The sequence below is a fragment of the Rhamphochromis longiceps genome, linkage group LG7, assembly GCF_057381845.1.
Source record: "Rhamphochromis longiceps isolate RC_006_pf linkage group LG7, R_longiceps_female_GT1.1, whole genome shotgun sequence".
Lineage (NCBI taxonomy): Eukaryota > Metazoa > Chordata > Actinopteri > Cichliformes > Cichlidae > Rhamphochromis > Rhamphochromis longiceps.
Window position 1 is genome coordinate 51,422,550 of NC_140563.1, and position 26,658 is coordinate 51,449,207.

The 26,658-nt window shown below is 39.8% G+C and overlaps 2 protein-coding genes and 2 non-coding genes across 4 annotated transcripts; all 4 read left to right on the forward strand.

Annotated features, from left to right (window-relative positions):
- The first annotated feature begins 3,735 nt into the window (after positions 1-3,735).
- On the forward strand, positions 3,736-8,219 carry rpl37 (ribosomal protein L37). Its single transcript, XM_085414191.1, has 4 exons — positions 3,736-3,859; positions 4,593-4,728; positions 5,020-5,104; positions 8,109-8,219. The coding sequence occupies exons 1-4, from the start codon at positions 3,857-3,859 to the stop codon at positions 8,176-8,178; spliced, it is 294 nt and encodes a 97-aa protein (XP_085270317.1). The 5' UTR covers positions 3,736-3,856; the 3' UTR covers positions 8,179-8,219.
- Positions 4,440-4,520, forward strand: LOC146666270 (small nucleolar RNA SNORD72). Its single transcript, XR_014912882.1, has one exon. It is a non-coding gene; the product is annotated as a small nucleolar RNA SNORD72 (small nucleolar RNA).
- Positions 6,418-6,497, forward strand: LOC146666271 (small nucleolar RNA SNORD72). Its single transcript, XR_014912881.1, has one exon. It is a non-coding gene; the product is annotated as a small nucleolar RNA SNORD72 (small nucleolar RNA).
- A 4,323-nt stretch (positions 8,220-12,542) lies between the features above and the next one.
- On the forward strand, positions 12,543-25,299 carry LOC146666272 (prostaglandin G/H synthase 1-like). Its single transcript, XM_085414192.1, has 11 exons — positions 12,543-12,763; positions 12,864-12,947; positions 18,219-18,335; positions 19,839-19,979; positions 20,074-20,217; positions 20,702-20,883; positions 21,134-21,217; positions 22,141-22,387; positions 23,023-23,309; positions 23,674-23,821; positions 24,520-25,299. Exons 1-11 carry the CDS (start codon positions 12,757-12,759, stop codon positions 24,879-24,881), a joined length of 1,803 nt encoding a protein of 600 aa, XP_085270318.1. The 5' UTR covers positions 12,543-12,756; the 3' UTR covers positions 24,882-25,299.
- Positions 25,300-26,658: the final 1,359 nt, after the last annotated feature.

The window sequence follows — 26,658 nt, forward strand, 5'->3', positions numbered from 1 at the left end:
TACATACAATACATACAACTAAAAAATAAAAGATTTTTTTAAAATGTGTCTTGTCATCCTATGGCATGTGTTGCCTCACAGCAAGAAGGTTGTGGGTGTATAGACTTGGAAGATCTCCTGGGGCCTGTGCAGATTCACTCCAAGGCATTCCAGCTTGCCTTGTTTCTACCTGTTAATACCCCACCTTTAGCCTTTTGCCTTATAGGGCAGCTACGATAATACCAGCATCCCTGAAATGGGTACAAGGTTAAGAAAATGGATAGATGGATGGAGGATTGATTGATTCATTAAATTGTCCTCTGTCTGGCGAATAATCAGCAAATGCACCTCACACAAAGACTATGTCAGTATTTTGTTCTGAAGCTAACTAAAATGTGGTCTTTTATTCAATAGGTAGACAGAGTACGGATGGAACAGACGGCCAGTTTACCATATTTGAAACACCTCAAATATGTAAAACATGTCCACATGTGTTTTAGCATTCTCTTTGGTCATAGGAAATTTGTAGTAGGCGAGCCAAAAGTTATTGTCCCATCAGACTGAATAGTTCCTTGTGCTTGTATCACTGTTAAACCAAATTGAGATCTTTGTCATTTTCCTGCTGGGCTCTAAAGCCTGATATATGGCACAACATGGTGTTATTCAAGGTTATCAGACAATCGAGACAATTGTGTGCAGCGTGGTGGTGAGATACAGTTGAGACAGTGTCTGGCACAATGTCTAGCTGAATGCGTGAGTAAATTAATGAGTGATTATCTTTGTTTTTTGAATAGTTTATTAGGCTGTTGTTATGTGGTTGTACCCTGCAGTGTTATTACTGCTGTTTGCAATCACTCTTCAAGTGAATAACTTTCAAATATTGATAGAAATGAAATGAAATGCAATTAAATACTTCTAGACAATTGCAGTTGCTATTATGTGTTTTAGAAATTCTAAACTTTTTACTGCTGCTCATTAAATTAAATTGTTAACAGAAATTAAATTTTTTTTTAATTCATTTTTTAAGACTTTTGCATTTGCATTGAAGTTGTTAGGCAGCTATACAGAATTATGAATGGATGTTTCAATAGCACCACACTATTGTTTCAGCTGCACTTGACATGGGTACAGTTGAGGACAGTTGGAGTAAAAGTGGGAGACAAATGTGGAAAAAACATAAACTACTTATAAATAGTATTGTTTATTATTTTTATAGTACACATAAGGGAAGCATCATATAAAACCTAACTTATTTTAATTCTTGGCATTTGTAAGGTCTACCGACACATTTGCGCATGATTGTGGTCACAGTGCGAGTGAGGACTTTAAGGTTGTACTTGTACTATTCTTCATAATGTTCATTATAACAGCATATTTGGGAAAGTACTGTGAAGTATGGACTAAGGAAAGCAGCCAAGAGGCAGTACAGAGAGAAGCTGGATGGCTTCTATTCTACTGCTAACTCCAGGTGGACGTGGCAAAGCCTACAGCACATCACAGACTACAGCATCAGCTCCATAGACAGTCTTCCAGATAATCTTCACCTTCTACACCCGCTTTGAGACGCCCGGGTAAAGCACAGAGAGGAGGCACACATACAGGACAACCTGCCCTTCACCCCCTCCCCTAACTGGCTCATCGGGTCAGGCACATAAAGAACTGAAAGAGGTCAACCCTCACAAGGCAGCAGGACCAAACAACATCCCTGGGCAGGGTCTCCTCAAGCATGTGCCAGTGAGCTAGCTGATGTTCTCAACTTCATCCTCAACATCACCCTCAGCCAGAGCACTGGTGCCCCTTGTTTAAAAAAAGCAACCAGTGTCCTGCTTCCCAAGACGAGCCCGCCAACCTGTCATGAGCACTCACTCTGACCATCATGAAGTGTTTTGAGAGAGTGGTGCTGGCCCACATTCAGAACAGCATTCCGGACACTCTATACTCCCTTTAGTATGTCTACTGATCCAACAGGTCCACCTCAGATCCTACACTTTTCTCTCCCTCACTTATATAGACACACACCTATCAGAACTTCAGTCAGCATTACTACAAACATAGGCTGAGGGATGCGTTGAGGGATGCATCCTCAACCCTGTTCACCTACAAATGGGTCGCCTATCACAAAGATAGCATCATCCTAAAGTTCACGGATGATACTGCAGTAACAGGACGCATGACTGGCAGCAACAAAACCTTGTGGCAACACCAACGCTATGGACCACAAACGCCTGCAGAGAGAGGTTGGGACTGCTGAAAAGAGGATTAGAACTCCACTGCCCTCTCTGCAGAGCATCTACCATCACAGAGTTCATAGGATAGCTGTCTCCATCCTCAGTGACTCTACCTACCCCCAACATGGACTGTTCAGACTTCTACCCTCAGGCTGGAGGTATAAAAACATGAAATCTAGAATCTCCAAACTAAATAACTCTTCCTTTGCTACTCCCATTTGGGCCCCATTATACCTGCTGCAACTTCATCTCACAGTCACTTGTATTCATACAAACCATTAAGGTGCAAGAAGCCGCTGCAGTATTCTCCTGAACAGGTGTGACCACTCAGACAATATCGCTACATAAGTGCTGATATAGGAAGAAAAGAAGTCAAAACTGGAAGCCATTGTCAAGCTTTTTCCCCCCCCACAAATTCTCAGGTTTCCAAACCGTTCCAATATCTCACTGTACATCTGCATGTCTCTGAGCTTCTGTACTGGAATATCATTAAAGTGGTGGTAAAAACCAGCACAATTCTACACTCCTGTCTTCAGCCCAGCTGTGGTGGTGGCGGTTACAAAAATCGAGAGGTGCACAACCAGCCAAAGTGACACAGGATGCGATGTCAAATTCACCGCACGACACCCATGACAACCCCGTCATGGGTGTCACGGCAGGTATAATGGGGCCATTAGACGTCATCTGACATGAGCGTGCAACCATGGTTTTACAACCGTCTGCTTTTTCTCAAGTTACACACAGGTGATTGCCACTCATTACTGTTTCTACTGCACATGCTACTGTAGCATGCTAAAATGTAAATTGTGTAAATGTGTGCATAGCCTTTTTCAGCTCAGTCTTTTTATTTTATTTATATATATTTAGCATATCTTATATTTCTATTGCATTAATTTTATTGTACCTAGTGTAGTTCTTTATAATTGTTTCTACTGTTTTTAAATTATGATTTTTTTTCTATTTTTTTCTGCGGAAAAAAGAAAGGATTTCATTGCATAGGAAACATGTTTCTGTGTAACTTGAATCTAGAAGATAGGGTTTCAAAAAATTGTTCTAGTTTCTAACTAAATATTGAGTTTTAATAGATATTATGAAGTACTGTACAAGTATTTTTAGTTTTTAGGCTACAGACATTAAAAAAAGCAAAAACACAGTTCTTATTTCCTTGAGCTCTTGATGTTTTTATATACAATATCAATGTAAGCCTTATAAAGATGACATGTGTCATACTACGATGTAATAATGAGTGCGTTTCTTCTGTTAACTCATCAAATTCTTATATTTTGAATATCACTCTTAATATGAAATAAATACTAATCTGAAACACGTCTTACTCGACATACAATTTATAGAAAACAAAATAAAACAAAAATACTTTTTTACTATAAGTTTTTTCTTTCATACGGGAATGCGTCCGAAAGGTCGTGTTTTCATTAAATAAAAACATGCACGCCGGTGTCGCCACTCAGACCACCAGTCAGCCGGTAAGTAAATAAAATTATATTTTTGTTTGTTTTTTGTTTTACCTTTTGCACAAAATGCTTTACGGAGGGGTCACATTTCTTTGTTACACAGGAAAAAGCACGGATGTAATTTGATGCAGCTCCAGCTCCTCTTCCGGTCTCTTTTCCCACAGCCACCGGAGAAAAATGGTATGTAGCAGCGCTGGTAGACAGAAATCTCGTAACATCTGTTTAATGTGCCATGTATCTGACACAAACTGAAGCCACTTCTGTGTCGGATAAACACTGTAACCGGTTGGATGATGTATTTTTGAGATAAAGTTTGATTTTAGTAAAAAATACTGTTGTTCCTGTCACATCCATCCAGCACTTGTTTGCTGTCGTTAGCCTTTAGCACAGTTGCACTGAATGGGCTAAATAGTGCTAGAAGAGGACAAAATATCGTAAGCTTGACTTTATCATCGATTGTGGATTTTTCCGGTAATCACAAAAATAAATGCATGGAAAATACATTTACGGTTGTTCGTTGGCAAAATGGCAACCGGTGTTTTTCGCCGATGTTAGCATAGCTAGCATCTTTTTCATGTGGTCCATTTCTTTTGGTAACGTGTACAAAATTAGTGTCGTCAGCCACTGCAGATTTTGTCTGAGGAAAGCACGCCGGCTTTCATTGGCCGTAAAGTAACTATCATTTGAGCATGTGTGGCAAGCTGAGGCCACGAGTTGCTGCAACCACTGTGATTAAGTGTTTGCTACCACCTGAAGTTCAGTCTTGTCAGTGATGTTTTTAAAACACAAATGTCTGAACAAATGACTGCCTGTGATTCCTCCTTTTTCACTGAGACAAGACTGGCCCCGGCCTGGTCTACAATCAGATCTCCTTGAGTTGTCCCTGATCTCACATGTTTGTCTTGCTTCTCAGACCAAGGGGACATCATCTTTCGGTAAGCGCCGGAACAAGACGCACACCCTGTGCCGTCGTTGTGGGTCCAAAGCCTACCACCTGCAGAAGTCTACCTGCGGCAAGTGTGGCTACCCTCAGAAGCGCAAGAGAAAGTGTAAGTAACCTTAACGCATGTAATAGAATACACTGTTTTTAAATGTGATATTGGCAAACTTTATGCTTGCTTCTAGTGTTAGTGTATTTTTTTTATTTTTTGAAATGGCAAAAACCAGCAGGTTGCTGTCTTCCAGCATATTTTAGTGTAACACCCCACTGGTTTGCACCCATGCCCTGTCAAAAAGGCTGGAACTTAACTCATTATGAGCAGCACTGTCAGTATGCTGTTTAGCTCTTCATTGATGTGAAGTGCCATGCTCCCTTGATTTATGGTGCTGTTCATTTTCAGACAACTGGAGCGCTAAGGCCAAGAGGAGGAACACCACTGGCACAGGCCGTCTGAGACACATGAAGGTCGTCTACCGCAGATTCAGGTAAGATGTAAAAAGGAGCAGATCACAAAGTGTTTCAAGGTGTTCGGTGTGTTAATTTATCATGCTTCTCTCTGTCAAAATCTAACAGAGGTGCACACCTCGTTTCCTTTTTCCCCTTAACATGTTTTTGAAAATCGTCACACCGACAGGATTTTATTTTTGTAAAGCTTTGTTTGCTGAAACATCATTTAGGTGTGGATGAAAGGCCAAAACATAGAAAATGGTTTACAATGATACCTGTGTACATGTGAATGTAGCCTTTGTTTTGTTTGGCGGTTTTTATTTCCTTAAAGAATAATAGGTTACAACTGAGGTTACAAGATTTTTTTTCATGCACTAAATAAATTAAATTGCCTTTTCGTCTTATATTAAATTATTGTTAATTACTTGTACCTGAGGGATACAGGTTAAAATTTCCCTTTAGCTTGAAAATGTCGTTTAAAAAAAACTTCCCATGGTGCTGAATGGGTAAACATAAGTTCCACTTCAAGCAAACTTTACTTCAGTTCTTCACTTTCTGAGTCTTAAATTGGTTTTTAGCCTTAGCATCAGTATTACAAAGTTGTCTTGATGACAGGACTCTTAAACGTGTAATGAATTTAAACACCTCAATGAAAATGTTTGCAGGAAATCACAATTTGTTAAACACAAGTAAACCTGGAGTAAATTCACTTGATTTACTAGCTTGATCTATAAACCTTGGATATGTTGACAAGTTGTGTTGATGTGTTTCCAACAGGAAATATAAGCAGGATTTCTGTATCTTCTATCAGCTCGATAAAACCAAATAATTTTCCCACTTAGACAAAAAAAATTGACATAAAAAGATTAATAGTTTATATAAAGATGTCTTATAAGACCATAATATTTGCCTTTTGACTTTAAGGGATGGTAAAATTTGTGTGCACAAGCAAATATTTGTATCAACAATTCAAGCAAGTGTTTACAAAATCTAAGAAAACTCTCAATACTGAACTTGTTTGGCAGTTGTAGTTAGCATACCACTCTTTTTTTTTTTTTCTTTTTTTTTTCTTCCCTTTTTTTTTATTGGTAGACTTTAAACAGAGTGTTAGGCTTGCAGTGTGCAGCTGGGGTTTTTCTTCCCTCTCCCACTTACTCGTCTTGCAGCAGAAAACTGAGCATAAAGAAGTTGCCAAACATTTAGTATTCACACTTCCTATTAAACAGTTTGAACATAGAGTAACGGGGTTGTGTCCTGCTGCAAATCAGGGTTGTCTTGTCATATTTAGCCCACATAGTTTTAATGTCTCACAGACTGGGTGTATGAAAATGAGGTTTGTCTTCCTCAATGCTGCTCACCAATGATGGTGAAAAAAAAAATGTCTGAACAAATGAACTTAATATGACATCACTCTTTTCTCTGAGGTGAGTGGCATTTCAAGACAAGTCATATAGAAGGAAATTTTGTCGGTCTTACTACTTCTTGAGAGTAAGTGGGTGGTTAAAACTCGTACGTTTTGATATTTATGTTATCATTTACAAAACATTCAAGCTGCACAGTGAGCAGTTATCCTATTTCAGCTTATGTAAACCAAGTCGATCTATATAGGGGTTTTACTTATTGAATGATTTTTTTAATCTGATGTTAACATATCAGCTGATTTTCCAGACACATGAAGCACAGGAACATTTTCCTAAGATTTGTTGTGTGTAGTAAGTAGCTTTTTGTTGTTTGTGGCATGTTGTCAAAAAGGAAGTTTTAGGGTGCCCCCTGGTGGACAAAGCATGTGTAAGGTTAAACCGTGTTTCTCCCATCTCTTCTTTAAGTGGGGGGGGGAATAATTGACCAGCTGTTAATAATATTAAAACAGAGATTGGAAAATGGCTAATAGCGGCTCTTGTTATAACCCCTTTGATAAGATTTATATCAGGCATAAATTATATAACCATTTAATGTAAGAATATGAAAGCCGTACTTAATGGCTCCAATTATGCATTTTCATTTTTGTATTAGTTTATGTAATGATGCTAATAACTTGCTTTTACTCCAATCTGGCAACACAACCTTGGCAGCAGCTGTTGAGTTTCCACTGTCTCAGGCAGAATGCCTGTTTAGCTGCAATTCAGTTAAATCACCTTCACTGGCTCATTAACGCTGGCAGTTACTGCACAGTTTCACAGTTCTAGCTGTTAGAAAATATTCAGTGTAAATAAATAAGGGATGGCGATGTGTGTGTGTGTTGGTGGCATAATGGGTGAAAGCTGCGTGCAAGCCTCACAACAGTTCAAACGTGGCCAAAATTTACAAAACACAGTAGATCTGAGGGCAAACTATCTTTAATCTCCTCTCCGCTGCTTCTGATAACATGAATAATTTACCTGAGCCCAGTCCAGCTAGCAGGCATCGAGTCTGTGTTAAATTGGGACAAATCAGGGAACCCAGTAAATATTTTTAGTAGTTGCGTGGGTGTTTTCTCCTGTCGTGATGATCTTAAGCTTTTACATGTGGTACAGCGGTGACCCTCCAGAAGTGAAGCATCTAAAATGTCTGACTCATTTGGACCTGACATTTGGTGGTCTCCTCCCTCCTGAGCGCTCGGTCTTTCAGTGTTTGAGGTAGAGAGAAGTATTATGTGCTGCCTGTAGGGGAGGACCACGTCAGTACCAACATTGTGTGTAGTTTGTGTATGAAAATGGTTTACTTCCGTTGACTCAGGGATGTGTTTTCCAGAATGACGTTTTTGGTGAAATAAACATTTGCATTCTTAACGTCACAAACTTCCTCCAGTCTCAGTTGTGCCAAGGTGCCCTGCATTTTCTATTCATTCTTCATATAAAACAAGTTAAAATCATTATTTATATTAAGATTTAATCATCAGCATTCAAGCAGGTTAGTTGGGAATAATATTTGGATCGATGTAGTGGTTTTAGCGTTTTTGTAGAATAACAAACAACGTGACTTGGACTTCTTTAGCATGATTACCTCTTAGTAAGACTAGTCTAATATGTCAACAGCATAATCAGTTTTGTTTTTGTTTTTCAGGAATGGTTTCCGGGAAGGCACCACCCCCAAGCCCAGACGCGCTGCAGTGGCCGCCTCAAGCTCATCCTAAAAGACACATTTTTGGTTAAATAAATGTGATGATAAACAGGAGTTGCAGGCTCGTTTTGTGGTCCTTGTTGTCTACCCATCCATCAGTGGCCATAAACAGTGTTGTTGTAAACAGATTTATATACACACACACACTGACTTTGTTTCTTCTTGATTACATTGTATACATCTCCAGTGTAAAGGGGGGGGGGGAAATCAGGAGTTTGTGAAAAGTGGAAACGAACTTGGAATAAAAGGTTTTCAGTCACATGAGCTGGTGTCTTAATGTTGGAGGTTTTCTTACAAGACCAGCCTTATAAGAGCTAATGTCTGGTTTATGGAAATACTGGGTTAAAATATAACAGTCTCATGAAAGAACACCTATGATACTGTGAAATGGTTTTAAATAAGGACAGGGGTTGTAGACATACAGACTTACAGAAGTGGAAGTACAGTTTTGTTTTGTTTTTTACAACATTGTGGTTGGAAGCACTGATTAAATTAAATTCAGTGAAAGTAAAAAAAACATAATTCATATTAACAGGATTACACAACTCCATGGAGTGCAAACTTGATTATAGTTTACGTTGAAATAATTCTATGCAGCTTGAATGTGTTTAACACAAGCAGCGAAAAACTAGCGCTAGTTGCTATCGTTTATGCCGGGTGCCCTTCCCTCTACATCCAAACAGGAAAATAAGTATAGTTGGGTTCACGTGAGAGGTGTAGGAACCCTAAAGTTGGCTGTGGTGGTGAAAGGGGATAAAAAATGTCGGATTTCTGTTTTGAGCACAAGTAGATTTTGTGCTGATGTTGCTCTAAAGCGAACTGCCCTGTGGCTTTAGCATAGCCTGCAGTAAACTACGCAGTATTTCATGCAGCCTTTGAATAATCCGAAGTTGATAAAGCTCAGTTTGTTTTGTGGGAAGTTCGGGGGGTGTAATTTCCAGGGGGGGTTATGACCCCCCCCCCCCCCCCCCCCAAATAATCAGACCCAACCAATATAACATCCCCCAATAAAATTATGAACTATCTTGCATAAATAGGCTGTTGATGTTCTTTACTCATTTCAGTTATTACCAGCAAAATAGTTGCATGTTTAATCATGTGGGAATTTACCCAGATTTATTTATTTAGACAGAGATCTTGATCCCACCAATGTTAGGCACAAAGTTACGCCGATGGGTCTATCAAACATCACTGAGCAGTCCTTACCTTTTAACAATAATCTCTCTTCTTCATCTCTTGTCTCTTAAATCTTACAAAGAACAATATCTGGCTAAATCAGTTTAGTAGGAAGCAAAATCACTCAAACCATAAGACACTACAAAACACTTTAGCATCTTATTCCAGGTAAAATATTTTTAAGCATATTGTTCTAACAGTTTGTAAAGTTAAATTATCTGCTTGAAATATCTAACATTAAGCTTCACAAGAAAATATTTTTTATTTGCTCACACACAATGCTATGATAGACTGAAAGGCTGTGTGAAACAGAAAAATGGAGACAGACTCTTGGCCAGTCATGTAGTCAGAAGCCCCAAAACACACACACTAACAGGGAAGAGAGAAATCATAAAGGGGTAACAATAATCTGGAGGTTGTGTAATCCTCATCGTCCCATTTTCTTGTGGGAAACACAAATCTGTTTGTATGTGTAGGAAAAATGTTGGTGAGAAAAAGTTGTGCTTATAAAAGTGTTGTGAAAGAAAAGAGACCAACTCCAGTGACGTGAAGACCCTACAATAACACAGAGAAACCCCAACAAGCAAATGACCCCTATTTTAACAAGTACTTAGTGACAGTAGGAAGGAAAAACTCCCTTTTAACAGGAAGAAACCAGGCTCAGGGAGGGTTGGCCGTCTGCTGCGACCAGTTGGGGGTGAGGAGAAGAAGACGGGACAAAAGACGTGCTTTGGAAGAGTGCCAGAGATTAATAGAAGAAAAAGAAAATACGCATTCCTGTGGAAAAGCTAAAGCTAATAGTATCCTAGCATGATTCAGCGTAACAATACTAGCCTGCAGTGTTTTCATTGACATGAATTCAGTTGAGGGCTGAACTGTTTCCAAGCCGCAGCTGGTCTGAACATCTGTACACACAGGAGAGTCAGTGAGGCGAAGTTGTTTATTGGATACAACATTGCTTAAATATCAATTAGTCTGCCCACTGATTGCTTTCGGACAGAACTGATCTAGATACTAGAGTTAGTATTCGGTGGTCCCAGAGCTGGCCTTTTTTCAAGCTACCCAAAGTCGCTAACAGCACCCATGCCTGCATAGTATAAGTGCAGCTGGAAGGCGAATAGCAATTAGTTGCTGTGTAACATCCTCAATGACAAAACAAGTCTAAATATTTAAATAATATAAATAATGCAGAAATTTCTCAGAGGAAAGTCTGTTTACAAATGAGTCAAAATACAGAATTTTTATGGCTGCGAGTTGGAAATTCCCCAAGAGGCATCGCAGTGGAGAAAACAAGCGGTAGGAAGTATGTGGTGATTTCTCAACAGAGGTTTCCTTGAGACATGAAATTACCAACAATCTGAATATGGTGATTACCAGATAGAGACGATGGATGTTCAAAGTATTCCTGTTACCAGTAAATCCAAACATTTTCTAAGAAGTTGGAAAGCTTCTTAGAAAAACTTTGCAGATACAACACCAGAGCCTCGGGAGCTGCTTTCAGCACTGTTCCCAATTGCCTGTGCTTATGCATGCGTATGCTGACAAATGTAATCTACCGGGCAGTCTGTCAAGTTGATTTACAGCCTCTTTGTGTGTAGGGGTAGGATGGCTTCAATCACAGATAAGCCTCGAAGGCTTTTGCAGCAGCTGTAATTCCCAACATTCTTCCTGATGCTGTGGCAGAGTTTCTCCTTTGCACTGGCAAAATAATCCTCCACCTCTGTGAAAACTGTGTTGTCCTTTCATATTTTTAACTTGTAAATCTGCCGCATGGCCAATGCACAGTCACTCACTGACTTAGCATATATCAGACAACCTAATTCAAAAATGATGCATGAACGAGTCACTTTAAACTGACAGTAAAATGCTTTTCTTTCTTTTTAAATACAGTTGAATGCTGTGAATGCTGCAGCACTGCAAAGACTCATGGGAATGTAAATGTCTAACAGGATTCGCTTACAAGTGCTATTATTAAGACTTTGTAGGGCATGTGTGAAGTGGTTTAAAGTGCTCGCGTGGACAGGAGAAGAGTTAAGGTTTAATAAACAATGGACCTCCATGTTTCTAGTTATTAATGTTCTCCAGCCAGTTGTTTTAGAGCAGACAAATGTTGAATCAGGGAACTGAGACGATTCTTATTTCTGTCATATTCTGACACAGACAAACACACAAAATACATAAAAGTTATAAATTGATTGATATGTCACATTGAGTGGCATAAGTATTTGATCCCCAAGCAAAACATGACTTAGTATTTGGTGGAGAAACCCTTGAGAAACTTTATAAACAGTTTAGGGTTCTTTCCTGCCACTTGGCAACCGCCTCGTGGCTCAGTCTATTGGCCCTTCAGTGTGATGAAGTCGACCTTAGCAGAAAAACACGCCAAACGTTTTCCACCTCCGTGCTTGACTTGTTCGAGTTGAGTTTGATTTTGGTTTCATCTGACCACAGCACTTTTTCCCAAGCTTGTTGTTGGCCTTACAGCCCATTCCAGTCTTGTGCAGATGTACAATCTTTGGTCTGGCCCATGGTGGTGAGAATAGAAGAAATTGATTTTGTGCAAAGGTGAGCTTTTAATACAATGAGCTGACAGGTATGTCTTTTATGTAATGTGTTGTTTTCTGGATTTTGGCTGAGATTCTGTCTTAATCTGACTTCCTGACTTCTTCTAATGGCGCCATCATGACTTCCTCTGAACTTTCATAAACTCCAGTGGCAGAGGTGACATTAAATCCTTGGCTTATCTCTCTGAGAGTTTATCCACGGCTGCTTTTCCCTCATCTCAAGCAAACATCCGAGGCAGGATGTAAAAAGCACCTGCCAAGAAACCACTCAGTTGGAAAAGTTTATTGTTCTTCTCAGTGCAGGGGAAGTGTCCTTATTAGTGTGCCATGTTAGTCCAGACTGAAATATCTCCACAACATTTTGTGTCTTTTTTATGGAAATGCAATGGGTGATGTTTTATTACGTTATACCCAGAAAAAAATGAACCAATATTAAAGACATTAAATTGAAACGATTACAGCGTCTAAAACTATTTAGCTCCATGATTTACAAGGCTTTACAATCTTAGAAGACCTTAAAACAGTGAACATGGCAATAGAAAGTTAGGCAGTATTTAGGAAGTAGGGCCACTGATCACCAGTAGTAGGCGGTAAAGAGCGGGGAAACCCGCACTTGGCTCCAAGTCACCGTCGCTCTTTCTCTCCCCTCTCCGGGGGCCATAAAGGCGCAGTGCAGCTTGGCTGTGCTCACACACAGGAGTAACCTGTTGGATAGCTGGTTTTGCTTCTCTTTCACGCTGACCCAACACCCGGATCGTCTCCATACTCCTGATCCTGTGTTTACCTGCAAAATCTGGATCCCTGCACCTTCCCACCCGTTGTATGAGTTGGTATGAAAAACTCCTGCTGGAATGAGAGGTAAGTAGAGATCGAGCCCTTTACGTAGAGGTGCTGCTCGGTGATTTGATGTTTCAGCTGCTGGACACGAAACTGACTGACTTTTAATCATGTGGGGAAGCCTCTGTCCTAGGATCAGCCTGTGCGCTTTTGTTGCTGCTGCGGGAGCCTGCGTGTCGGGGTGATGACGTTACCTCGAGCACAGGTAGGTAAAGAGGACTGGTGGGGTTTGATGCTCTGACTTATAGCATTACCTGTTATTTGGAACATTTGCTGCTTTAATAACTGCAAAGTCTGCAGCAAGAAACACACGCAGTCTGTGTTTTGACTAACACTGGTTGATATCAGGGCTTTTTTCTGAGTGATGTGAGTGAAGCTGCCAGCAGCTACACATTCGTTTAACCCCGATAATAAAGACAGGCACTGGTACAGTAACATGACATCATCCGCTGGAAGACTAAGGAAAAGATTATTCGCGAGTAAGGAGGCCTGCTGTTGGAACTCCTTTTAATTTAAATTCAAGTGCAGGCTGAGTATTTCTTAATGTTTTTCTATATAAGGTAGGATTTCAACACTGAGCACGGGATCATTTGTCAAAGTGCTTGGATATACGTTTTGAAGACCCTTGAGGAGACCAGGCATTTCCTGCCTGGCCCATGTGGGCACTTTTTCCATCTCTCATGTCTTACACACGTAATGCAGCATGATCAGCTCTAACTTATTTCTCATGCCGACTCCACCTTTTGAGCACCGCCCTTTTCAGAATGACATTTTTTCAGGATGACATATTTACGCTCATTGTCTCCAACGGAAGACTCGCGCACAGAGATTTATGTCTAGTCACAGGAGAAAACTTTCTCCATAGACTAACTCACTCCTGGTGATTTATGTCTACATTGAATTTAATAGTGCTTTTTGGAAGGTCTATGCAAGATAAAAGATGTGTGTGAGAGATTTGAGAACGAGAGAGATTTGAACTTCTTCTGACCTCTCAGGCAGTGTGTATGCAGTTTACACAGCTGTCAGATGTAGTTACACATTTGTTAAGTGTGGAGGATCGAGGCCAGGAGGTGGCTTGGAGAGACATGAATCCACATGTGCACGAGGAAGTGTTCCATGTCGCACTGTTTTTACTCAGAAGAGCTTGGATGTGTTGTTTATCTTGCAGTTCCAATAGAACTGATCTAACGAGTTATGTAATTGTGGTTATCAGTGTATGGATCTTGGAGAGAAAGAATGCCTGGCCGGCCTTATCTGTCATCATAATGTAAATTAACAGGATTTACTCTCACCCGGAACTTGCATGCAGAAACTTGCGCGTCAGTAGTTTAGACGCCATCCCCCACCAACACCCACCTCCCCCACCAACACCCACCTCCTCCTCACTCTGCTTCTCTGTGTGTGTCCGAGAACAAAGGTCTTTTCATGCGGATGGTTTTTCCCACACTGGTTTATTAAACTTGTAAAGAAGTGTACGATTATCTTTTATTTGAAACCTTGGATAACTAAGGGTCTTGCAAATGCGTGTAAAAAGAAGAATAATTTATATAGGGACTATATAACACAGGGAACTAAGAATGCGGAAATGAAATATAAAGTTTATAAAAATAAGTTGGTATTAATATTGAGGAAAGCCAAGAAAGACTATTATAATAAACTTTTTCAGGAAAACAAGAATAATATTGAGGGCATTTGGAATATTTTTAAAGAAGTATTGGGTAACAAGAACACACCCTCAGATCGGTGTATTTATTTTATTAAGAATAATCAAGTTGTCGATAATAAGACTGAAGTAGCAAACGAATTTATTTCCTTTTTTGTAAATGTTGGACCTACTTTAGCAAATTTAATTAGAAAAAATGACGACCCAGAATATGAAGTTTGGAAAGGAGAAAGTAGAGTGGTTAATTCTATATTCTTAGCTGATATTACCATAAAAGAAAAAGTAGCAATTGTAGAAAATTTTAGAAATAAAAAATCTACTGACTGTGATGGTATAGACATGGTTATAATTAAAAAGACTTTAGACTGTATAAGTATTCCTCTATGCTATATTTTTAATCTCTCGTTATAATCAGGAGTATTTCCTGATCGAATGAAAGTGGCAAAAGTGATACCCTTATATAAATCAGGAGATAAGCATAGTTTTAACAACTATAGGCCAGTGTCTCTTAATTTTGTCACAGTTTTCAAAAGTGCTTGAAAAACTTTTTGCGCAAGACTTGATAGTTTTATTGAAAAAACCAACTAATAAATGAAAATCAATTTGGATTTTGTAAAAATAGATCAACGGCATTAGCATTGTTGACTTTCATTGAAGATATTTCATCTGCAACCCATAATAATAAATACACAGTTGGGGTATTCGTTGATTTAAAAAAAGCTTTTGACACGTTACAACATTTTATTTTGATTTCTAAATTGTATAATTATGGTGTGAGAGGTGTGGCATTGACTTGGTTAAGGAGTTATTTAGAAAATATGTACATTATCTCGGCAATACCTCTGAAAGATTGAAGATTGTATGTGGGGTTCCTCAAGGTTCTATTTTAGGACCTAAACTTTTTAATTTATATATTAATGATATCTGTGAAGTATCAAAAAGGTTACATTTTATTTTATTTGCAGATGACACAAATTTTTATTGCTCTGGAGAGAATTTGAAAGATTTGGTTGAAATTATGACTTCTGAGATGTTAAGATTTAAAAAATGGTTTGATGTAAATAAATTATCTTTGAATCTGACAAAAACGAAATTCATGATATATGGCAATCGTGTAAAGGAGGAAGAAGTCATTATGTCCATTAATGCAGAATTGATTGAAAGAGTTACTGAATTTCGCTTTTTGGGTGTAATAGATGAAAATTTGACGTGGAAATCACATATTGAGTATATTAGAAAGAAGATGGTTAAAAACATTTATATTTTGGGAAATGTAAAAGATTTATTAGACCAAAAAACAATGCGCATTTTATATTTCTCATTGTTTTTCAATACTTTAGTTACTGTGTCGAAGTTTGGGGAAATACATATGAGAATACTATAAAACCTCTAAACTTATTACAGAAGAAAGTGATACGAATGATTCATAACGTTAAATATAGAGAACATACAAATAAATTATTTATAAAATCAAAATTATTAAAATTAGGAGATTTAGTGAAACTATAGACACTATTAATTATGTTTAAGGCTAAAAGTAATATTTTGCCTTCTAAGTTACAAAGAGTATTTTTAACGTGTTCGGGGGGAGAAGATAGCAGAAGGAAATTTTATTTTAAGCATCAGCTAGCTAGGACTACACAAAGATTAATGAGTCCAACGGTTAGGGGTATACAACTGTGGAACTCTCTTCATTATAATTTAAAGAGTTGTATAAATTTACATTGTTTTAAAAAGTGTTACATGTCTAAAACGATAACTCAATATGAAGAATGTGAATGAAATTGGAGTAAAAGGATCCATTATTTTTTGTTTCATTTATTTTATTTACTTATCTTTTCTCCTTGTTACTATGTGGAGTGGTATATTCTGATTGTAAATTTGTTGTTTGGTTTGAGTTAGGACTGGAAATAAGTGTTAATGTTAGTTTGTTCCTTGACTTTTGGTGCCCACTTGCAATATAAGTTGGATTGTAGATAGGGGGCAGGGTTTAATAAGAATATATTCTTCTGCCTGCTCCTTTTCACACATGGTTGCAGTGCTTTACTGACAGAAAGTGTAGTTGGTTTGTTTGAAAGAACTAACTGTGGAAACTGTTGACCAAGTGTGAAATAAATAAATAAATGAAAATGAAAATTATCTGTTATCATAGGAATCCTTTCTAATGGAGCACATTATGCACTCTTTGGGTAGATGGGAAGAAACCAAAGGAAAAGCCGCTGCTGGCTGTTAAAAACGATGCAGGTTTAACAAACTTGTACACGGGCTTCACATTTAACACCCTCCATTCATCTCATATATAAGTCTATGAGTTGTATGATTGGTTGATTAAGAATTGATTTCTGATTGCAAGGGGACAAGCAATAAGTACTTTAAATGTTAAAAGTAATGTTAAATCAAAACAGAATCTTGTGTATAAAAAGCAGCTGGTTGTGGTGGCTCTGGCCAAACTGAGTGTCAGCCGTGAAACAGAAAGCTCTGAAACTGAGTTCTTCCCAGGAAATTCACGCAAGGGGTCACTAGAGGCTATAATCCAGACTATGTGTGGAAAATAGTTTACCATCAAACTGCATGTGCCAGCTTCATTTTACTACAAAGGAGTTTAATAAGAACAGCTAAGCATCCATGGTACAATCAACTGTCCATGTACACACACCTGCCAGGGAAGAACAGAACAGAACAACTCAGCTGTCTATTAGCCAAAGTACGAATGAGCATATTTCCCAAAGGTCAAACTTGCATGTTAAAGAAGTACAAGAATCACTTTGAGAGCACAAACCTCCACCAGGGCAGCTGACTCTCTATTTACTTTTAATTTCATTCATTCTGATTTCTTTGTTCTTTTTTAACATATGGTTACTAACATATGTTAGTAGGTAATGGATAATAGATAATGATTTATAAATAACTGGACATGAGAAACTTGTATATTTCTGAGTGAAAAGACAGCTCATTCTCCTTCTCTTGAACTTTCTTTAAATATCTAAATGTAAAAGTGAGATCTGAGGTCAAATGTGACAAAATGTTTGAATAAAAACTGTAATAATCCTCATATACATCATTCCCAACGCGTTGCCTATATGTGGTCAATATAAACAATGGCAGTAAGAAATTGTTAACATGAGCGCGCTCTACACATTTACAAAGTTTTATCAGAACTCATTTAAGACTTCTTTTATCCAAAACTCAAAACGCTACCAAAAGCATAACCTCCTCGGCGGAGGTAACAGTGTAACGCTTTATGTTATCGAGTAAAATGTGCAATAGTACTCCAACAATAAACTTGGTACCCAGTTATGTGGGTCTTCTCCAGAATGCTTTCCTGAGCAACGATTAGTGCTGTATAGAGCAAATTTCCAAGACTGTCACATTTATGTTGATGTGACACCTGGTGCCTTTTTTCTCACATTGTGTCAGTGATTAATACAAAATTCCTGTAAAGAACAAAAGTTGCGCTTGGAGCAAGAACTTGTTCACCTTGCCTAATCTGCAGAGGTATTTTTTTTAATAAAAGCATGTTTCCAGTAGTGCAGTCTAAGATTCCATCTGTCTCTGATTTCATGTCTGGCTCTAAGGCTTTCTTTTATTCTTTTCCTTTTCTTTGCGTGGGCATTTTCAAATAGCGGTCTGAACTTGCTCGAAGGCAGATGGTTTTGCATGGAATACCACAGGAAGTGCCGGTGCCGCTTCAATATTTGATCTCTCTTTCAGTTTATTTCCATGCCACCGCTTCATATATAATCGGCCTACCTGACGTTCAAGTATTTCCAAATGATCTTCACATGAGTTTTCTTTTCTCTTTATTTTCCACAGTCAATCCATGCTGTTCCTTCCCCTGTCAGCACTGGGGTGTGTGCGTCCGGTACGGTCAGGACAAGTATGAGTGTGACTGCACTCGTACCGGCTACTACGGAGAAAACTGCACAGTCCGTAAGTCAGTTTTCCTCTGTGAGAGTGGTGCTCATATCCTCTTTTATTGCTGTACCTTTTAGGAATTTCAACTATTTAACTTAACATAAAACCAAAGGGTTTTGAAAAAAAAAAGGTTTAATTTCATAGCCCCAGGCTGTCAGCGTTAAAACGTCTGTCTAGACAAGTATTTGGGAAAATTGAAGGAGCGTGGGGAAGTGCCAAGAAGAGAGCAGCTGGATTAACAAAGAACCCTCACATGCTGTAGTTCCCAGTCATTTGTTATGTATTTGGCAGACATTCGCACACTGAGTGTAATAACAGTTAATCACTGCTTTGATTGTACATGGAAAGAAAAAGACAATAGGAGCAGGAGTAGGAAAGAAAAGGAAGGAAAGGAGTATTGGACAGGAAAAGGAGTTACATGTAGACCAATGTTTTCACTTGTTGTGTAACGCAGAATAGACACACATATTGCTCATGTAGCTCCAAAGAAAATATTATGACGTCTTTATGGAGCTACCAGCCAAGTGAAAGGAACAGTTTCACATTTTTGGGAATTACACTCTTTCTTTTTTCAGGGTTTTTTGTAACAAGTAGGAATATATAGGAATATGATACACCAATACTTATTTGTCCTGTTAATAATACACTTTTGATAAAATCAGAAGCCTGTGGTATGACACAAAAACTTGTATTGTCCTGCTTTCTCCAGCTCGTGTTAAGCCTTTTTCACAATGTGTTCAGTTTGTTATCGTTTAAAGGTAAATGGACTGTACTATACTCTACCACACATTCACACTCTGATGGATGCATCGGAAAACAACTTGGGGTTAGTATCCTGCCCAACAATATTTGGCAGACTGGAGCAGCCGGAGATCGAACCTTCAACCTTCAGATTAGCCATTTGTATGTGAAGTCCCATTCTGAAGCCTTGAGATGAGCATTTTACTCATCATATGTCATATAATTATTCTTAGGCTTGGGTTAACCTGATAGAGTAGCAAAAATGAGCCAAACCCCAGTAATTTGTGCTGCTTCTGTACTTTAATGCTACCGCAACCCTACTTTGGTGCATAGTGTGGATTTGATTACATCTACAAATCCGTAGTGGATGTAATCAAAATCAAAGTCATTAACCCTAGATTTTTGGTGGAGTAGCCCTAAAACCACATAATAAGATTCTCATGTTGATGTTTTGGTTTAAACATAAGCACATTTTTAAGGTGTTACAGCAAAACCAGCTGACGCAGTAAACTTGGAGTTTTTGGGGCCCCGAGGGAGGCCGATAATGAGACAGAACTGCCATTATATTTCACGTCATTCAGTAATCCACCGACTCCAGAGGTGTGGGTGGCAATTCAGAAGTCTTGATCCTGGTTTTAAAAGCAAGACCATGCCTGCCAAGTGTTCTGCTCCATAATGACATAACGACTTTGTTATTTAGAGTAGATTTCCAGATCCCCAGTTGCCATGACTTCCAGTAATAACAAGACCGTGTCTCGTGATGTTCTGCCATTCCAGCCGAGCTTTGGACCCGAGTGCGTCAGTTTTTCAGGCCCAACCCAGGTGTGGTGCACTACATTCTCACCCACTTCCACTGGCTCTGGGACATCATCAACCACACTTTCCTGCGGGACGTCCTCATGCGGCTGGTGTTAACAGGTCCAGAGTCAGCAAACTTATTGTAGAGAAATTCATTCTGGATGTTTTTTACACGTTCTGTGTATCTAATACATCTGTTTTTTTGTACCAACAGTGAGGTCAAACTTAATTCCCAGCCCTCCAACCTTCAACTCCAAGTATGACTACCTCAGCTGGGAATCCTACTATAATCTGAGCTACTACACTCGACTTCTGCCTCCGGTGCCAAAGGACTGTCCCACACCTTTGGGGGTGAAAGGTTAGCTTCCAAGGAGCCACATTTTGTAATTAGGGGAGTGTGATAGAAATTGAATACCAAATCGACACCCAACAAGCGGACTGAAACATGACTCAACATGAATCAAACTTTGCTAGTCATGGTTTAGAATCCCTTGTTATTTTTGTTATACTGCCCCCAAGAGGCCAGTGTCTGCTATTGCTCATTTAAATGTGCTTTGTCAAATGATGGTTGATGATTCTGTTGATTAAGAGTATAAATTTAAACATCTGACAACAAATGCTGGCATCAAATGTAAGCTCACATAGTTCCAAATTTAAATCCACATTTTTATGCAAAGAGTGTAGTTTAAGGATTGCTTTTATCCATATCTTGACCTTGGACTGCGCAGAAGTGCAGTTTAACATGTCAGCTGTGTCAGAGCTTCAGTATTATGGCTTGAGTCGGGTGTATCTGTGTTTTTTCCCACCGGTATGGTGCGTGATGCTGTGGTGTTTCTCTTCAGGCAAGGCTGGGCTACCTGACCCTGAGGTGTTGGTTGAGAGGCTTCTGAAGAGAAGGACGTTCCGACCCGATCCCCAGCGCACCAGCCTCATGTTCGCCTTCTTCGCGCAGCACTTCACCCACCAGTTCTTTAAGACCTTCAATCGCATGGGCCTCGGCTTCACTAAGGCTGTCGGCCACGGGGTCAGTCCATCCTGATCTTTGGTGTGCAGCACATTAGCTTTATTAAGGAGTTAGTGTTATATACATAGCATAAGAGCAGAGGGAAACTTCTAGTCTTGATTCTGTCTTTTTGTTAAATTTCAGCAGTATAATTTACATTATGAAGCTGGAGGTTGGTGGAAGTTGGAGGGTAACTCCAGATGAAGTAGCAGCGGCTTTTTACAATTACACCTCTGATGCTTTTTTTCGTTCTCTCCTGCAACTCAAACAGGTGGACGCAGGACACATTTATGGAGACAGCCTGGATCGTCAGCTAAACCTCAGGCTTCTCAAAGATGGAAAGCTGAAATATCAGGTAAAGTCATTTGCAGACTTATATCTGACTGCTTTATTAGGGACGCCTGTTCAACTGCCCCTTAAGTGATCTAATCAGCCAATCACATAGCTGCAATCACTGCTTGCAGACATCCGACATCGTGATAATCGACTTCAGCCTGCTTTCATTTCAGCCCGTTGTGTGGCAGGGCTCATCAGCAGATGTCAGAGAAGTGGAGTAGCTTGCATCCAATCAGTGGTGCTGCTCGATAAAAACCCTCCGAGCTCAATTGCACTGTACTGATTGTACTGATTACACACACCACGGTTAGCTGAAGTTCTCTCCTTGTTTCCCTCATTTAAGATAAATATGTTTTTAAGTGGAATTTGTGTGCATCTCCTTTTGTGTTCAACCCGGTTTGTAACAACATGTTGAACTGCTGAAGTTCAAAGAGAGCATCAGGGTGGGGGCAAAAGGTGGTGTAAGTCATTTTGAACGTGGCGTGGTTGTTTGTTTTGGATGCCTGCAGTTCGTGTGGGCTCACCAAAATTGAGTAATAGAAGAGTGCTCAATTTCAGAGCAAGGCTTTGTGAAAACATGGACAGATCCTGGCTTGTATCGACGGCTGCTGCTGGTGTGAGGGATATTTTTCTTGGCAAACTTTGGGCCACTTAGAACCAACTGAGCATCATTTCAACACCACAGCCTACCTGAGTATTGTTGCTGTGTATGTTCATCCCTTTATCACCTCAGTGTACCCATCTTCTGTTGGTTCTATTGGTCCAACCTGGTACTAGCAGGGTGTAGTTAATGAAGCAGCCAGTGAGTGTACATGTTGATTTAGAAGCGCAACTGTCAGTTCTGCAGTTCTTTTTAAAATGAAATACTTGATCTTCATTAACATTGTGAATTACAGATGACAGTGACTTGTATCATCATTCTTTCTTTTTCTGTCCGGTCAGTTAATTGATGGAGAGATGTACCCTCCCAGTGTCGCTGATGCATCTGTTAGAATGAGCTACCCTCCCGGAGTCCCCGCTGAGGCTCAGATGGCTATCGGTCAGGAAGTCTATGGACTTCTCCCTGGTTTGGGAATGTACGCCACGCTGTGGCTGAGGGAGCACAACCGAGTCTGTGATATATTGAAAGCGGAGCATCCCACCTGGGACGATGAGCAGCTTTTCCAGACCACACGGCTCATTATTATCGGTGAGTTAGACACAGTTCAAAAGGAACAGTGAGCCTGGCATTGCAGACTTCAAGTGTTTAGTGCAAGTGGCTAGGACATGTGACAGTTCACTGCTTTTTCTAATAACAAGTTAACTAGTTTAAATAAAATTTAGCAAAACATGTTGGATTTTATACTAAATTTGGTTTAAAAATGACTTCTTTTTTTTTCTTTTTTGAAAGTTTGAGCCAGACTTGCTCCTTACCAGCATCTGCGAGGTGTAGTGGTTAATACGTTTGCCTTACACAGGAAAGAGCCTCAGTTTGATGTCGGGAACAGACTCAAACCCAGCCTCAAGTGGGTCATAAGATGGTGTACTTCTAGTACTGGTCTCAAGTCAAGATAAATGTGAAGGTTGCATCAGGAATAACATCTGGCATAAAATCTGTGCCTAATTGAAAAACATCTGCTGTGGTGATCATTTGGGGAAATAACAAGCAGTCTTTTGCCTTAAGCAACCACTGAATTCCGCACAGGTGTAGCCAGAGCCTGTTCTTTACACTAAACTATTGCATTTAATTATGTATTGTTTTTTTGGTAAACTTTGTTTGTTTAACTTGAGGTCGAGCCACTGTCTGCTTGGTGCATTTTTCTTTAATCCCTTTGCTTCTCGAAGGCGAGACCATACGAATCGTGATAGAAGATTACGTGCAGCACCTCAGCGGATACCTGCTTCAACTCAAGTTCGATCCCACCCTGCTGTTCGGCTCTCCCTTCCAGTACGGCAACCGTATCGCTCTGGAGTTCAGCCAGCTCTACCACTGGCACCCTTTGATGCCCGACAGCTTCTTAATAAATGGGGACGAGCTGTCATACGAACAGTTTCTCTTCAACACGTCTGTTCTGACGCACTACGGCGTGGAGGCCCTCGTGGATTCCTTCTCCAGGCAAATTGTTGGGCAGGTAGCAAACGGCACATGTTGTGTAATTGTAACACACAGTTATGGTGCATTTTTACAAGTTAGAGTTGTTTGGACGTCTGTGTTTTATAACTCGCTTTGTAACCATCAGCAACTGAAGTGTTGCACAATTCAGTGATCCATGTTTAAGGATTTCTGGCAGTCACACAAAGTTTTCCTGTTTTGCTTTATCATACTCTGTGAGTGATATAATGTGATCGCACGCTGACAGCTTGTTTTCGTACTGATAAGCTGAGGCTTGTGCAGACTTCTGCAGTAAGCCACTTTGTACCTAACTTCTCACAGGATGTCTTTTGACAGAGGTCACTCCATATTGGTTACTTACTTCTCCCACCGTTGACCCACAGATTGGCGGTGGGCACAACATCAATGCGATGGTCACCAAAGTAGCCGTTGGGACCATCAAGGAGTCCCGTGAACTTCGCCTCCAGTCTTTCAACCAGTACAGGAAGCGCTTTAACCTCACGCCATACACGTCATTCAGGGAATTCACCGGTAAGGCAAATGATTCTGTGTCTAGCTCACATGGCACAAATTTTAGAAGTCCACGCAAACAGCTGGACGGACACTCCTGGAATTAATGGCATCTGCTCTCTTTTTGGAGCAATTTTTAAAGCACTGGTTTTGTCAAAGTTATTTTCTTCCCACTGCTGTCCTCTGAAGGGTAGCGAGGGGATGCATTTGCATCAGAATCTCTATTTACATGTCACGAACTCCACTGAGTGTCCACCTTAAACAGTCATGTGCCGATTTACATCATGCAGCTCCCTGACATAGAGAGATTTTCAAAGAGCTTACAACTCCAGTGACTCCGTGATGAAGATGGAGAAAGACTGTGATAGTTCATAAAGCCTGAAAATCCACGAAAGAGGTGTTTTAAGCCATAGTCAGTGAATTCAGTAGCTGCTGATTGGACCCCTTGAAGAAGCAGCAGTAGGCCTACAAAATAAAATCAAAGCCGGGGGAAGGCTTCATCACCTGGTCATGAAATTTCACAGCAGTGTGTCTCACTCTATTGGAGGAGCTCTGTAGAAAACCTCCCTGTCAAAACTAATGTGCTGAACTGATCTGCCAGCCTTACAGCAGTATTGGTTTAAAACCTGCAAATATTATCTGTAAAAATCTGTACTGTAATGATGTCGATGACCTGCTTCATAAACATCCTATTTGACATATTTGGTCACTTTTTGCAGATAATGAGGAGATAGCACGAGACCTCGAAGAGCTCTACGATGACATTGACGCACTGGAATTTTACCCCGGCTTGTTGTTGGAGAAAACACGAGCGGGGGCCATATTTGGAGAAAGCATGGTGGAGATGGGTGCCCCCTTCTCCCTTAAAGGCCTCCTGGGAAACCCTATATGCTCTCCGGAATACTGGAAGCCCAGCACCTTTGGAGGAAAGGTGGGCTTTGAAATAGTAAACTCTGCCACACTCAAGAAGCTGGTGTGTCAAAACACCAGAACGTGTCCTTACGTGTCATTTAGAGTACCAGCAGAAGAGAAGCAAGAACACGGGCGAGAAGGTGACAGAGCGCAGACTGATGAGCTATAACCTTTGCAGACATCAGAAGGTTGTTTTGTTTTTGTAAGATCATTATATGAAGGTAAAAGAGGCGGCTGCTAAATAAAACAATTTTAAAAAATTAGTGTTACAGATGTTTGCTTGGAAAACATCAGTAATGCTTGCTTGAACAGCACTGGAGAGTCACACAGGAATCAAGAGCTCAGAATGAAATCAAATATGCCTTTTCCTTTATTTTGCTCACTGTCTCATACACTTGAACACAAATACATGAGGAATAAACATGTTTTTTTGTCAATAAAACTTGTGTCCGAAGACTGAAATGATCACAATACCTGTTCGCACTGTCCATCAGTAAACGTTTGTACTGTCTGCAGAATTATTTTGAAAGATCTCATTGCAGCTCAGCATAAAGACTGAAATAAAACTGCCCATTCATTCAAACGTACTCAGGCTTCAACATTATTTACGACCCAATGATCATTATCTCTCATGACTGTTTGTACCCCACCCACATTACTCACCCACTGCATCTCATAAAACCAGGGTATTCTTTGGCTTAAAGTTGAACACCAATGATAGCTGATGAGAGAGACCTGCCCAGTGCTATGTAACTGCAAGTTTTCTTTTTTTCTTTCTTTCTTTTCTTTTTTTTTAATAACCAGGGTGCACAGCGTGGTTTAAAATCAGAATCAGAATCAGAATCAGAATCAGAATGGGTTTATTGCCAGATGTTGAGGTTTACAACATTAGGAAATTGCTGCGGTGCTTCAGTGCAGACAATAAGAATTAAAGTGCTATGTAGAAAGAAAGATATGTGCATGAGATATACATGAGATATATACATGAGAATAAGAATTATGAGTGCTACGTAGAAAGATATATACATGAGTGCAGGTGGTGATCAGTGCCAAACATATATACATGAGAATAAGAATTATGAGTGCTACGTAGAAAGATATATACATGAGTGCAGGTGGTGATCAGTGCCAGACATGAAATGATGCAGTGACACAGCGTAGGGTCATGTGTTAGTGGCGGGGACAGTCATGTGGTTATTGTTCATGTGTCCAACAGCAGAGGGGAAGAAACTGTTCTTGTGGCGAGAGGTTCTGGTGCGAATGGACCGGAGCCTCCTGCCTGAGGGGAGCAGGTCAAACAGACTGTGTCCAAAATACACATATAACTAAATTGCCCTTGCTTCATAGTTTAAAACATGTGTTCTTGCTACATGCACTTCTGCATACATACATATGGGATTATATATGTCCGGAAAAACCACATATACAGTCTGTATGTACCTGCTATTAGTCTTTTCAGATGATTTGCATTGTGTAATCGTTTATATAAACATGGGAATGCAAACCCGTATCTTTTCACTGATTTCAGACAGCTTTTGTGAAAAATATTTAAAAGGCAGAAGGAATGACAAAGTCAAAATATTTAGCTTGGCACTGATTGTAGAAGCCATAGCAGCACTCTTTATGCCCTCTAGTGGTGAAATAGGGAGTTGCATAGTTTATCTTCCAGCAACTTCCCGCACCTCATGTGTTGTCTTTAGGCGCCCTCGGTAAAGTCCAAACTCACAATAAAGTCAAAACTAAATATTACAGTGTCACCACAGTGGGTTGACATATTAGTTTGGATGGAAACAGTATCATAACTAACTATTTAGAAAGCAGTTCGGATCTTCTACTGCTTGATTACGTCATTTTTAAGCTTATAAGTAAATTAAATACTCGCGTGCTGCAATTGTTTGCAAAGCTATAGAAAGTAAAATTGTTTCGTTACAATTATCGGAGAGGTG